Here is a 14,203-nt window from a genome sequence, read left to right on the forward strand (position 1 = left end):
GTATCTAACAGGAAATTACATAGTAATGACATGAGTTTCAGAGACTAATGTAGCTATATGAGAAACAGCTCAGCAAGAAAGAGAATGTGGAAAAAAGCTGTAAGTTGTATGAAACGGGTATCAAAGCTCTTCCTCTCAGGTTGTGGCATCTCTTAAACATCCCCACATTTTACAATTATAGGTTTCAGTTGAAAGTATCCATCTGTTGTGGTTGATCTTGGCAATGCTGGAACACGCACCCAATGATTTCTCAAAAGGGGAGGAGCTGTCAGCAAAATCAGGGACACTTTGTAATACAGATATAAGGCCAGGATGGATTTTTATCTGAACTGCCATTCTGAATGGTGCTATTTCAAGAAAACAAATTCTTGTTAGTGATAGTATTAATCATGGTGAATTGTATTTTTGGTACTGGACAGACATTTTACCTTCAGGCGCAGAGAATGGATAACCTCACTCTGACATGATGAGGGTGGCAAGAGGAACGTGGAACACAAAAGGAAAACATCTAATAATTTATCAAATTGTTATTGATCCTATGGATAAATAATGAAATATTGTTTCATATCCATTACAGAGCTAGTGTGAAGGGAAAAGATGAAACATTGTAGTAGATAAAGATGGTAATTGATAGCTGCTTGCTTCAAAGTTCCAGAAGTATTTGATCAGTCATTTTTACATATGTTGTGGTTTAAGCCCAGCCAGCCGCTAAGCTTCATGCAGCTACTCATTCACTTACCCAGGTGGGTTGGCGGAGAGAATTGGAAGAGTAAAAGTGAGAAAACTCATAGGTTGATATAAAGACAGTTTAACAGGTAAAGCAAAAGCTGTGCATGCAAGCAAAGCAGAACAAAACAAGGAATTCCTGCACCCCTTCCCACGGGCAGGCGGGTGCTCAGCCATCCCCAGGGCAGCAGGGCTCAATCACGCTTAACAGTTACTTGGGAAGACAAACATCATCACTCCAAATGTGAGCTGAGCATGGTGTCATATGGTATGAAGCATCCCTTGGGTCATTTGGGGTCAGCTGTCCAGACAGTGTCCCCTCCCAACCCCTTGTGCCCCCCCAGCCCCTCGTGGGTGGGGTGGGGTGAGGGCCTGGGCTCTGTGCAAGCCCTGCTCAGCAGGAACTAAAACATCCCGGTGCTATCAACACTGTTCTCAGCAGAAATCGAAAACAAAGCCCCATACTAGCTACTCTGAAGAGATTTAGCTCTATCCCAGCCAAAGCCAGCATGAGATATGCTACACATTACCTATTGCTAATAATATTAACATTAAAGTGGTATAAAACAGTATAGTTGGAGCATGGGCTGAATAGTTGAGATTTTTTATTAGCTCTGTGGTAGAATTGGTGTGAACAGAAGTTTGTGTATCTATAAGCTAATATAGTAACACATAAATGTAAACTCTAAATAGGAGAGTGCAAAAGGGGATGTGTATGAACGTAAGAAAAATAACTGGGATAAATAAAAAGCGAGACCTTAATTTCAGATAATTATTTTTTTGTTTGTGTTTGTTCATTTTGTTTCCTAGTGTTTCTCGATTTGGTCTGGGGTTTCTAAATAGGTTTCTGATTTGTTTTTTTTTTTACATTCAAATAATGTATCCAAATGTGAAAGTGACAAATGCCTGGATATGGCTGAAATCTGATTTTGTTCCAAAAATTACACCTCAGTAGGCCTAGGAAGCCTAGTGTTGATATGGTGTGACGGGCAGTTCTTATTGCCGCAATTCCGTTCTTTAAAAAATTAAACAGTGGGCTCTCTTTCTTTCTCTTGCTTCATCTCATCCTGCTCACTATTGCTATTCCCCCTTCCCCAGCAGCAGAAATGTGAAGTTGATTTAATAACTTTCATTGAATATAAGCAATAGGGCAAAATATGGGTTAGTTCATCCACTGAAAACAGAAGTCCCATTTCTGTGCAATTCTGTTCAACGGACGGTGATGACACGTTCTTCAAAACCAACAATATTGATATTTTTAATTGTTAAGAACTTTAAATCCCTCATGTCTTAGATATTTTCTGGCAGTAAAGGAGATGAAGTTGATAGCAATAGTTGACGAGTGATTTTTTTTTTAAACTAAAATGCCATGTTTCTATGCTGAAGTGATTTTATAATTAAGTTTTCCCTCCCTTGCTAGCTTTTACTTATCAATGTTCTCCAACATGTTTACTCTTATGTTTTGTATCCGTAGACAGTGCTGGGATAAGCAGCAGTGTGTGAACGTGTCTCTCTTAGTTAAGCATCTCAGTCAAAGCCCCAGTCAAAGAGGGGCTGTTGGAATTGTTACCTGTTTGGCTGGTAACATCGCTGGGTCTCCTTTTTAGTACTCAGAGGAATAAGTGAACATTTGCAGTTCAAGGAGTTGATTATTCTGGAGCAGCAAAACCCTCCAACACTTTATTTTCTCTAACTGCTATTTCTTTTCTAATATATAAACCTGTTACAAGGAACAGTTTGGGATTAGTGCCCTAAAGTACTTGGGGGGGGCAGGGTTGTGAGAGGATATAAAGAAAAAAAATAAAGGTGTTAAGAATTTAATTTATGACTGTGTTAACATGCAGCACCTCAGAAGCATTTGGGGAATTCCCTTAGTTTCTGTGAATTAGAGCTAAGCGAAAATGGATTGAAGAGCCCAGCGTGATAAAACTACAGATTATTTCCTTGGCAGGTACATAAGCCAAGAGCTGGCATCTGTTCAGAGCTGTGAGTTTTGCACCAAGTTATTGTTGAGCTGGTTAGGAACACCTGGGGTGTAACTGCTCCATTAAAATGATACTCTGACAAGATTGATTTCACTTAGAAATAAAACAATGCCAGTCTTGTTCACTTGTAGTTCAAACAATTGCCTATGTTTTGTATACGGGAAGCTGGGAGTGTGTGTACCGAGGCATTAAATCAGTATTTAACAACCTCTGATAATTTAGTTTGACATCCCATGTTGACTATTTTTAGCTATATCCAGATTATTACAATTGAGTTGTGCATCCACTCATCTGGCTATAAATTTTCCCTTTTACTGAAACAATGTCTGGGAGTATAAGTGGTGACTGTGTGAAGTCATTTAAGCGAAGAAGTTTGTCTGAGCTTATTTGCTGACTGAAATAGAGGAGAAAAGCAAAAGTAACTTACAGGTACTCCATGCTACCTTTTCAGCATTTTTTAAATACTTGAAGGGATCTCCTGTCTTTCTTTACTGCCCTCAGAATGTAGTGTTGATTCTCCGTCCAGAAGGTGCAATTCTCTCTTGTCAGGTTCGGTGCTGGCTTTGAGAGGTCTTGGGCTGTAGCACTGTAACATCCAATACTGGGAACTTCCAGGGAACTTCCAGGCAAGATAGGCTTGGAACTAGTGCATAGTTCAGCGAATTCCTGAACCACGAGAGCTGGAGTACAGCTTCTTCAAGGGGAAAGTTCATGTTTAAAGCAAAAGATGAAGGGGAGAGGACAGGTATTGATTTAAACTTTTTCTTTTTTTTTTTTTTTTTTTTTTGTTTCAATATATTCCTAGGATGCAATGTGTAGTGTTACTACTCATTCAGAACAACATATTTTTAAGGTTAGGAGTAGCAAATACATTTCCCTGTCAGAAATGGTGTTAGGAAATAGGACAGACTGTAGTAACCGAGGACCAGGTTCTCAATGGCATCTGCATGGAGCTCTAAGAAGGCATTACTCTTTCTGTTTAATAGTCAGCCACCAGCTGGGAATTAGCTTCACTTTCTCCTGGGCTGTGCTTGGGTTTGTGAAAGGATGCATGTCCCTTCTCCATTAGTCCTTGTGCTTAGATTTTCTGTTAAACATAGCACAAATCTGCCTGTGTAACTTTCCTCATTCTGACATTAAATCCCTGCACTGATAAGCCCTATATAACCACTAGTTAACATTCATGCCTTAAGTCACTTTGAAATCATATTACATTAAGCTATAGCCTTACGTACGTTAATTGAAAAACTACAGTTCTTATGACAATTGTGAAAAGTGCTGTGGGGAAAAACACAGCATAATATGCTGCGTAAGCTGCCACTTTGCTTGACAACACCTCTCTCTGCCAGAGTGGCGAAAGAACAGTAAGGGAGCACAGCAGGAATTGGACTGATAGAAACAAGCATTTCTGCTATGCCTGTCATCTAGGGACCTTAATGAACTTCAACAGTTAAAACATTAGTTTTGCAGCCTTAATCAACTGCTGTGTATTTTTCTTCCTCAGTTTGGAAGCTACCAAACTGCTGTGCTGGGTCCTGGTCCCCTGTGCCCTGGTGTGCTCTGAGCCCTGAGCTCTGAGCCTGATGTTCGGGAGCTGGCTGCTGGCTCTCCACCACCCTTTGGGTCCGCAGGTTCTTTACCTGTCATTCTTTGAAAGCTATGTCTTGCAGCCTGGTTGTCTTGGCACTGGATTTCCGCACAGCTTAAACCTGTTCTCTGTGTTTCTAGCTGTGTAAGAGTTAATTCTTTAAACTCAGAGTTTGTACAGCGTTCTGAAGAAATGTTCAGTTCTTGTCTCTGCAGACACAAACAATGAAAGTTTACAAGGTGTCTGCTGCAGGTTTTTTTAACCCTTTACTCTGGTCTGAGGTTGAGCCCTCACAAGGGGCCTGGGTAGGAACCTGCTCCCCTGCAGTTCATGTCCCGTCTCTAGAACGATGGAGTCTTTCCAGCTCCGGTCACCTTCCCTGGCCCTGACTCATCTGGTGCCCCAACAAATCCCTTTCAGGCGAAGCACCTCACCCTCTCCTGTGTTGTTCACCTTGCATCTGTCTAGAGATCTTTCCACCAATATATATTTGTTTTTTAATTTAGCAGTTCAGATCGTGGTCTTTAAACTATTTTCTCCATATGCAGGTAGGAGTTGTAATTCTTGACAGACTCCCTTGCAATTGCTGGTGGAATAGATTTAATGTTAGGAACTCTCATTGTCATTTGCCTGGTGGAAATTGAGTTCTGGTATACCAACGATGGGTATACCACAGACACACATTCCATGAAATAGCAGTCTTGGCAGAATTAATTTCAAAATATTAACCAGAATGTATAGATTACATTTGGATATATTTACCCAGATGTTTTTATGGCTGCCAGAAAGCTTGCAAAAGGCATCTGTATTAGGGTCACACTTTACAATGCAGCTTCACCTGTGACATTGTCACCTTGTGGAGATTATTAGCACAAAGTGGGCATTAAGATAGGAAATGAGAAATGACGCTCTTTTTTCCGTGTGAATTTTAGGGATGATGTTGGTACATGAAACAGAATTATGTGTGTGCTCTGACCAAGTTTTAAATATGCATAGAGCTCCATTCTCTTTGAAAAGCACTGTGTGATTATTTATAACTCCAAGCAGTCAAGACCTCAGTTCGTTCTCTAAAAGCTAGATTACGCCATCCTTACAGAGAGCAGCATATGTGCAAATAAGTCTTGAACATATTGCATATTTTCTCAACCATGTCACCCAATCAGTAGAAATGGTCTCTTAATGCTTGTGTAAAATTAGAATGGGATTCAACCCTATCTAGGGAAATCTATTTTTCAGATACCTTTGGGAACACACACTGAAGGAGTTGCAGAAATTTTTCCACTGTTTGCATTGTGTTAAAAACAATAGAATCACACAAATAAGGAGGACAGAGATTTAAAACGTGTTCTGAAAGAAAGGCTGTTCAGGCTGTCAGGCCAAAGGAACGGTCAGCAAAAGCCATCCTTTCTGGTAATGCACTGTCATGGTGACTCACAGAAGAAAGGCTGTCTGTCTGACTTATCAGTCACCTTTTGGCCTCTAATGTACTGTTGCCTTTTGGTGTGAACACGAGCATCTGCCGGAGTCATGGATGGACTGCTGAGAGTTCAGCAGACCAGAAACCAAGTGACTCAAAGATTTCTTGCCATGGAGATGGTCAACAAAAAGCTGGGATGGAATTATCAAGGAGTAGACTATGAAGACACACTATGAAAACAATATGTAAAACTTTTTTCTCTGTGAATAAATAATTTCACTTGAAGCTCTTGTTGCTTTTTCTCTCATGCAGTTAATTTGTCCTGCAGTTGTCCCTCTACTAACCTTCCAGGGAAGTTTGTGTTCTGACATTGACTGAAGAGCCTGTTCCTGGAGCAGAAGAAAGAAATCCTCCAGTTCTAATTTAGCTGTGGTCATCACAATAAGCTAAAGCAATTTCAGGTTCATGCATAGATGACCTATATCAAAACTTTATGTCAAGTGTTGGGAGGATGTTCTTGTAGTTCATGTTACAGGTTACCGAGGGACTTCTTTGATACATGACTAATCTCACTGCTTTCTGTAACCGCACATTCATTAGTTCTCAGTTTTATAAGGTGGAAATGCTTGTCCTTCACTCTTTCCACTTTGATTCTTTTTTTTATTTTTAATTCTGGTTTGACAGTAAAACTTTCAGGGAAGGAACTACATGTGTATGTTTGTGGCATCCAGCATGCAAAGACCTCAGTCTTAGCTTAAAGCTCTGATTATCTCTCTGATTATGAACATAAAGTAAAAGTTGAACAAAACCTAAAAAGGACAAAGAAGGTTTGAATAGGTTTGACTTGATCCTGAAATCTTCCTCCGTAGCTAAGTCAGTTCCCTGGCACTGATGACATTGCAGTAACTCATGTGCTGTATGTGCCGCATGTTGTTCTCTTCTATGTTATAATATAATAGATCTTTTTAATGCCTGGAATGCCAGACCATCTTAAAAGTATTTTAGGTATTTTTCTATTATTGCTTGTATAGTTTTTTGGTATTATAGTTCTCTTTGACGTAATTCGCTTACCCACTGAATTGCAAAGAGAGGCTCTCCTAGAGGCACTGCAGCCTCCAGTCACTAGGGTATAAATCACAAATGGTAACTATGTGAGAGATGTCAGCTATCACTGGCTGGTGACCCTGTAGCAGTAGCCTTCTGTGCGTGGAAAATGTCAAGATGCTAAGCTCATCTCTTCCAGGAAGCCTGAGGTTTTTTTAAGTTCCTGAAACTTTTCTAATTAGGAGAGTTTGATCAGAGTCAGAAACTATAGTTCCAATGACTTTGGATTTTATCATGGCTTCGCAACAGTTTACTGTAGTTTACTAAATACTGGTGGTCACAAAGCAGTGTTGGATTTTACTGATATACAGTATTTAGGAGGCATGTTAGGTTCCTGACTTATGATTGTATTTGGGATCATAGCCGCCTTTGAGTTTAGCAAATGTTATCCACAACATGAGGTTTTATTCAGTACTCCTGGGAATGTCTGCAAGTTGAAAAAGGAGAAACCCAAATTAATGCATAGTATCTAGATAGGTGTATCATCCTCTCAGATATGAAGGGGTTTCTCTCTGCATCTCAAATGCCAGTCTCAGGGGCATTTCTGTGTTAAGTAAATGTACACTGCTCTTGTGACTGTTTGGGGGTGGGGGGAGGCTGGCGGCCAGTGGGACAAATTAAGCAGTACAGATATTTTGTTACCAGAAACTGTGTTCGTTTTTGCCTAAGCTGGCTTTGCTGTCAAGCCTATATTGTAGAACATCATTTGAGTGGCTACTGTGTCACTGTAAGGAAACCCGACAAAAATGGAAATTACAGTGACTCGTACATAGCAAAACCATGAAGCTGAGTTCAGCAGAGATCAATGGTAGTGGGATGGGGCGCTCGCTACAACTTAGGTTACGTGAGCAGATCTCAAAATAAGGAAGCTGTAAAGAGATAAAAAAATCCATATCAGTCTGTTAGCTCACACTCAGGTTTTTTTAGTGTCTTGCAGTTACTCAGGAAAGAATTACAACTCATTATCACAGCTTTTTAAATTTACAGCAGCAAAGCTAGTTGTTCCACTGGGGTAACTTTCAATGAGAGTCTTCCCATGTTGCAGTTATATTCTGTGCAGAACTTAAAAAACTTCAACCTAAAACTTATTTATCCATCAAATATTTATTCTCTATGTTTATTGAATCAGTTTTCCCTCAGTCAGAACCTGTGCATCCAGAGCAGTGCCACATAGCACTGTTCTTTACTGAGAACTGTAACTTCTTTGGTTTTAATCACTCCAAACTATAGGTATAGACTGTAAGTACAGGTATTAGCTCAGTACTCCAGGCTCAGCTGTACCAAAGTGTCAAAGGAAAAATATGAGCAGAGATCAAATATATATTTTTATGTTATTAGATACATTTAGGTGTTCACTGTGGAAGGTGGTATAAGAAAATAGCTGAAATTTAAGTGTGGTCATTAAACTGAGACAGGCACATTGCACCAAGCTAGTTTTCATGTTCTGATGTGACACAAAATTTTGGACTTGTTTTGAAGCTATGCAGCAGAAGCCGTGTAGCACATGCAAACACCCTTGTAGTTTTCTGTCTTTTTCGTTTGCAGAGCTACTAAGAATCAATTATCTAGCTTACGTTGCAGTAGCAGTTTGGTTTTCTTTTCTCTCATGGTCAACCATCTCCCCAGGTCCTGTTGAAGAGCTGGGGCTTTATCGTACAGCAGCACGTCTTTCAGTGAGAGCAATAATTTTTTCTGCCCTTTAAGAGTTACCCATGGAGTCTGTTGAGAGCCGTCAGTTATGTTTGGGCCTTGGCAAGTTTTAAGAGCAGACAACAAGCTGCCTGGCTTGCTCGGTGCAGAATACCTGAGCTGCTCTCAACTGGGCTGCTGCTGGTTAGTTTGTCCTGCTGCGTTAACCTGACACGGCAGGTTAGTGATGTCAGAGAAGCAGAGAATCATTAAGGTTGGAAGAGGCCTTTAAGACCATCAAGTCCAACTGTAAACCTAACACTGCCAAGTCCACCACTAAGCCATGTCCATAAGTGCCATGCCTACATGTCTTTTAAATATCCCCAGGGATGGTGACTCAGCCACCTCCCTGGGCAGCCTGTGCCAATGCCTGACAAACCTTTCGGTGAAGAAATATTTCCTAATATCCAACCTAAACCTTCCCTGGCACAACTTGAGGGCATTTCTGCTCATTCTATCACTTGTTACTTGGGAGAAGAGACAAACACCCACCTCACTACAACCTCCTCTCAGGCAGCTGCAGAGAGCGAGACGGGCTCCCCTCAGCCCCCTCTTCTCCAGGCTAAACCCCCCCAGCCCCCTCAGCCGCTCCTCATCACACTTGTGCTCCAGACCCTTCACCAGCTCCGTTGCCCTTGTCTGGGCACACTCCAGCACCTCAAAGTCCTTCTGGTAGTGAGGGTCCTCCCCAGGAAGAGCTCTTCTGCTCTCCTCTCTGCCACTGAGGCAGAGACCTAGTGGTTCCTTAACCCTGCCAAAGAAAGGATTGCTTACCCAAGTCACATTCAAGTTGTTTTGAAGATCCGAAGACTATGATCCTGCCTATAGATTGAAGATTGATGTCACCAATAATTTTGTTCAGCACTGCATATGAGAGGCGAAAAAAAAAAAAAGACAGTGTTGTGCAGGGCTGTGCAAGTAATAAAATTAATAAGTAGCTTCTTGAAGTAGTACTGGGCTGTAAGTAGATTTTTACAGGAAAAGACGGCAACTACCTCAGTGAGCTCTTAGGAAAACACCCTGAGAAAGTCTGGGCTAAGCAAGGTGGTTTAGTTCATTTAAAAACTCCTATGATATTTAAATGCTTGAGGAAAAGTTTGAAGTATTGGAATTGGTATTGGAAAAACATTATTTGCTAATCTTTCTGATGGAAATGGTACTACTGAAAGCTGCATGATTTATAACAGGGCTACAAAAACCCAGTTCATGTTCTCGTTTTCGTTTTGTTTGAATTTTTTTTTTTAAATGAGAAATGAACAGGATTCTCAGCGAGACTGTTTCTTTTCTAATTCTCCTACTTGTTTGGTTCTCAGGTTTTGAACTTGGCTTCGCTATGGCAAGTCCCAATGCCCTGGTGTGCTGGGAGGCCCAGTTTGGTGACTTCCACAACACGGCTCAGTGTATAATAGACCAGTTCATCAGCTCCGGCCAGGCCAAGTGGGTTCGTCACAACGGGATCGTCTTGCTCTTGCCACATGGCATGGAAGGAATGGTGAGGGCCTCTGGCTGGTGCATGTGGGAGGGAAATGCTGGCTACTGCACCTTCCTCTGCGGCTGTTAAAGCCAAAGGTGTCTTGGGGATCCCATGGTGATATGAAGCTGGGGGAGGAAGGCACTGTTTGGCACGTTGGACTGCTTTAGTGCTACAGAAAAGAATGTGGATAGGGTGATCAGTGAGAACCAAAGAAAACTGAGAAATATTTCTAAGCTCTTTGCTATGTGTCCTTCTTAGTGGTGTGTACCACATTTTCCCTTTTTTTTTTTTTTGCTTTTTTCATTCTCTTTTTTGTACCTTTCCCTAAGACACTGCCTTATTTCCCTAGAAAGCCATATTATTAGCGTACAGTAAGAAAAAACCATTAGTGTCTAGCAGTAATTGGTTGGTTTTATTTTTTCATGAAGTATGTGTGTGTAAACCCTGCACTAAACTCACTTGCAATGAAATGATATGAAACAACTTTAAAACTTCTTCAAAAATCATTGATATTGGTAACTTTGACATAATAAGAAGTTTCCCTCTTTCTGAAAAGGAAACCCCTTCCACTAGCTGTTGACTCTCTTTTCTTTGGTGGCTTTCTTTTCTTTGGGAAAGGGCATGGGCAAGCTCTGTATATGTTATATGAAGTTCATATCAGCAGTAGAATTGTTCTTCAAATCTTTTAAAATCTTTTTAAAGGTACATGAACATCATGCCAGGCTAGGTTAATTTTCTCCTTTTCAAATGCATTAACGTTCATGAATTGATGCATGTATGTTCCTAGTGTTCTATTACAAAAAGCATAGTATGTGCCACAGTGGCAATCTCCATCTGTATAAATGCTCTAGACCCTTTCACTACAAACTGCATCATTTCCATTTTTACAAATAATTTAGTTTATTTCCATTCAATTATAATCCTGTTCTGATATACTGGGGTGCATTCATATCTTATGAATGGCTTTCCATACCCGCTTGTGTGTAAAGAATAAAGGGTCTGATGATGTTCACAAGAGTTTTGATAAATTCATTTTTTTCCAATGGGTCCTGAGGGACAGCCTGAATGTGCCCTCAGCCGGAGGCGTGGTCCTCCGCGTGGAAGCACTCAGCTGAAGGGAGCTGGTTCTCTGCTTCTTACACTGCAGTTAAAGCTTTCTTTTCTCTTAGCTACTTGTCAGCTAGGATTTGCCCAGATCTTCTGAAACATGCTTATTTTGCTATTAGTGTCAGGTGTTTTTGGAATACTTAAGAATCCCGCCAGGCTGTTGAAATCTGTTATCTTCCCAGAGGAGCTTTCCATTACAGGAGTGTTATTCTCTCTATAGCTACAGTGTTGGGGATGGAATGATTTGGGGATGGATTCGTAATGGGATATGGATCCCTTCACCTCTAGGTCATGCAGTCACACACAAGTTGGCTGTGATTGAAAGACTCTGCTGCCTAGCGGCTCCTTGGGGACTCATCTGAAAGTAGCTAATGGATTCGGTATAGGTCTCACTGGATAGGTGGTCACAGCAGAAATAAACCCTGCCCTGTCCCACGCAGCAGTTGCTGGCGATCTGACTGGTGGTGTCAGCAGAGAACTCAAAGATGGATGTGAACACTGAGGCTCTGGATTGAGGTTGTTGCTGGGGCAGCGTACGTGTGTATGTTAGGGAAGCCTCGCGTGTCTCTCCTGTAATTGTTTGCTAGTAACGTCTCTCTTTCCAGCGCACTGAATTCAGCGTGCTCGTGGAGCACTGTGTCTGTACATGTATATGTTGTACTTAGCGTAAGATTTGATTTACAGCAAAGGTATTGCAATACTGGACTGTTACTGTGCAACATAGTTTTGCGCGGCTTTGTTTCTTGTTCTCAAGCCCTTACCTGTTTATGACCGGATCATTTGGCACCTCAAAAGTAGAGACAGAGTTCAAAAGAGCAAGGCACAGTTCCTGGCTGTTTGTATAACTCCTTGTTGCCAGTGGAATGTTTTTTTCTTTTGAATTCCCTTAGTCTATTGAGTAGAGTGAATCCTACACTTGGAAGTAGGGAGGATGATGTGTTGAATCAAGGTGGACTACTAGCTGTCAAAATAATGAGTGATTCTGGAGATCATATGTTAAAGTTTCAACAGAGGAAGTTATGATGAGACACGGCCATATAAAGAAAAAAGCTCTTTATGAACATCATTAACTTCAGAGCCACGGGGAGATTTGAGAAGTGTAATAGTTTATGTCTTCAGGTTAAAATACCTTGCAACTGTCTCCAAAATGAAAGTCCTTCCTAATAGTGACTGTCACTTGAACAAGCAAAGGCTGCCAGCGTTAACAATAAATAAAAAAGCACACTGCATTCACAGCTTTCTTTCATCCTTTATAAACAAGGACATGAGAGGGAAGATAACAGATTCTGTTACACTCCTCATTCCTGATATTGTCTGTGACCAGCATGCTTGTTTTGCTAGTGTAAAATGGATCTAACCATGTTTGTGCACTAAAGGAAATTACCTAGGGTACTGCTAGTGAGGCAGCAGATGTGAGTGTTCGGTACTTTGACAGAATGTAAAATACCTCCTGAGGAAGCAGAAATTAATCATACTTTAATTTGGCAGATAACGTGTACGTGTATTTTAATCCATTTTAGCCGAGGCATTAATCTAGGCTGTTTTGTCCTATATTGAACAGGGAACAATGGTAGGAGTGAGATCCTGAGTCTGCTCGTTGTCTTGCTAATATAGCAAAGATAGTCAGCAGCTAACTTTGTGTTTGCTCCTCTTCAGTGTGCAACTGTGGTTTGGCCCAAAGAAGCATGAGTCACTGCAGTACATGGAGGCACGCGGTGTTTCTCCTCCTGACATTCCTCCTGCTCCTTTTGCCCTGCATTAGCAAGGCCGTTCTTGTGCCCCCATGGACCTACTGCCCTTTCACTGGTCTTCATTGTGCAGCTCTGCTGCAGCTGGGTATTACTTGCAGGTGGTAAAAGCATTGGACATCTGTGTAAAACCTGATCTTCTCCTTTGAAAGCAGTTTATGGAAAACAAAGGATTCCAGTCCTGCGGTGTGCCCTCTCCTCTCACTGCTGCCCTTGATGCCGTTGGCTGGGGGGCAGGTGTGCAGCCCGGTACAGAGCTGCCAGGGTGACAGGAGGTACCAGTGCAGTGAGTGACCTAGACTGATGTCTGATTGCTGATTTGGCTTTTTAATGTTTTTTCAAATGATACCTTTACCAGGGCCCAGAGCATTCATCAGCCAGGCCCGAGAGGTTTCTGCAGATGAGCAACGATGATTCTGATGCTTATCCAGTAAGTAGATTTGTCATGTCCTTTTTTTGCTCTTCACATCTCAGAGATATTTTTCTTGTAAGAAGCATCCTTTTAGCTAGGTATAGTGAGTTAAGATTTAACTTCAAGAGTTGCTGTAACATTAACTTGATCCCAGTAAAAGTGATGGAAGTATGCAGTATGTGCTGCTTCATTCCAAAGCTGAGGTCGTATACAATTAATCTCCTGCAGCATGATCTTTTTATGGCTGTTCTTCAGGGCCAGTGGTTCTGCTTGTGTATATTGCTGTGCGTACTGCAAATAGGGGTCTCTAGCTAATTTCTAAAGGAAGCCAAGTGCGACTACTCCTGGCTTTTTGCAGTGGAGCTAAATTGTACTGCTGGGAGCACGAAAAGAAGCAACTTCTATATTTGATTCACCTAAGACCTTCATACATTGGTCATTCATTTCTACAGACAAAAGAACATAGCTCTACAGGATACTGGGCATGCACTTCCCCACTGCAGATTTCCTAAGAAACACTGATATACGTTAACTGAGAAGTCCACCAACTTAAAAAAAAAGGCAAAATAAAATTGATGTTTCAGCTTTGGCCCTGAGTTTGTTATCCTTGAGGCAATGATAGATCCAAAGCTATGTCCCTCCTCATCTAAAAATTATTTTTGTCCACAAAATAATGTTTGATTGATTACATTTAGGCACTGTCAGTCGCACGTGATAAGCGAGTTGTAAACTTTATCATGGAAGGTACAAGCTTAAACCATGGGCCAGGAAATTGTGTTAGATGTTGCACCATTCTGTAATGAGATTATATAGTACCTACACCTATATAGATATATGTAGGTAGATATGGATTTTTAAAACCCTGTATTTGTAAAACACATAAATAGAAAACATGAAAATTAAGTATTAGAATAGTATAAGAGGACAGGACACCCACAAAAAATGGGAGAGAG

General features: G+C 41.1%; 1 protein-coding gene across 1 annotated transcript in view; it reads left to right on the plus strand.

Annotated features, from left to right (window-relative positions):
* The window catches only part of OGDHL (oxoglutarate dehydrogenase L), a 55,175-nt gene that overhangs the window by 33,284 nt on the left and 7,688 nt on the right, over window positions 1-14,203 (plus strand). The window contains exons 17-18 of the mRNA XM_064464844.1: window positions 9,823-10,001; window positions 13,197-13,268. Of these exons, the coding sequence (XP_064320914.1) occupies window positions 9,823-10,001; window positions 13,197-13,268 (251 nt within the window). The remainder of the gene's footprint in view (window positions 1-9,822; window positions 10,002-13,196; window positions 13,269-14,203) is intronic.

This window comes from Phalacrocorax carbo, chromosome 13 (assembly GCF_963921805.1).
Source record: "Phalacrocorax carbo chromosome 13, bPhaCar2.1, whole genome shotgun sequence".
In the NCBI taxonomy this organism is placed as follows: Eukaryota; Metazoa; Chordata; class Aves; order Suliformes; family Phalacrocoracidae; genus Phalacrocorax; species Phalacrocorax carbo.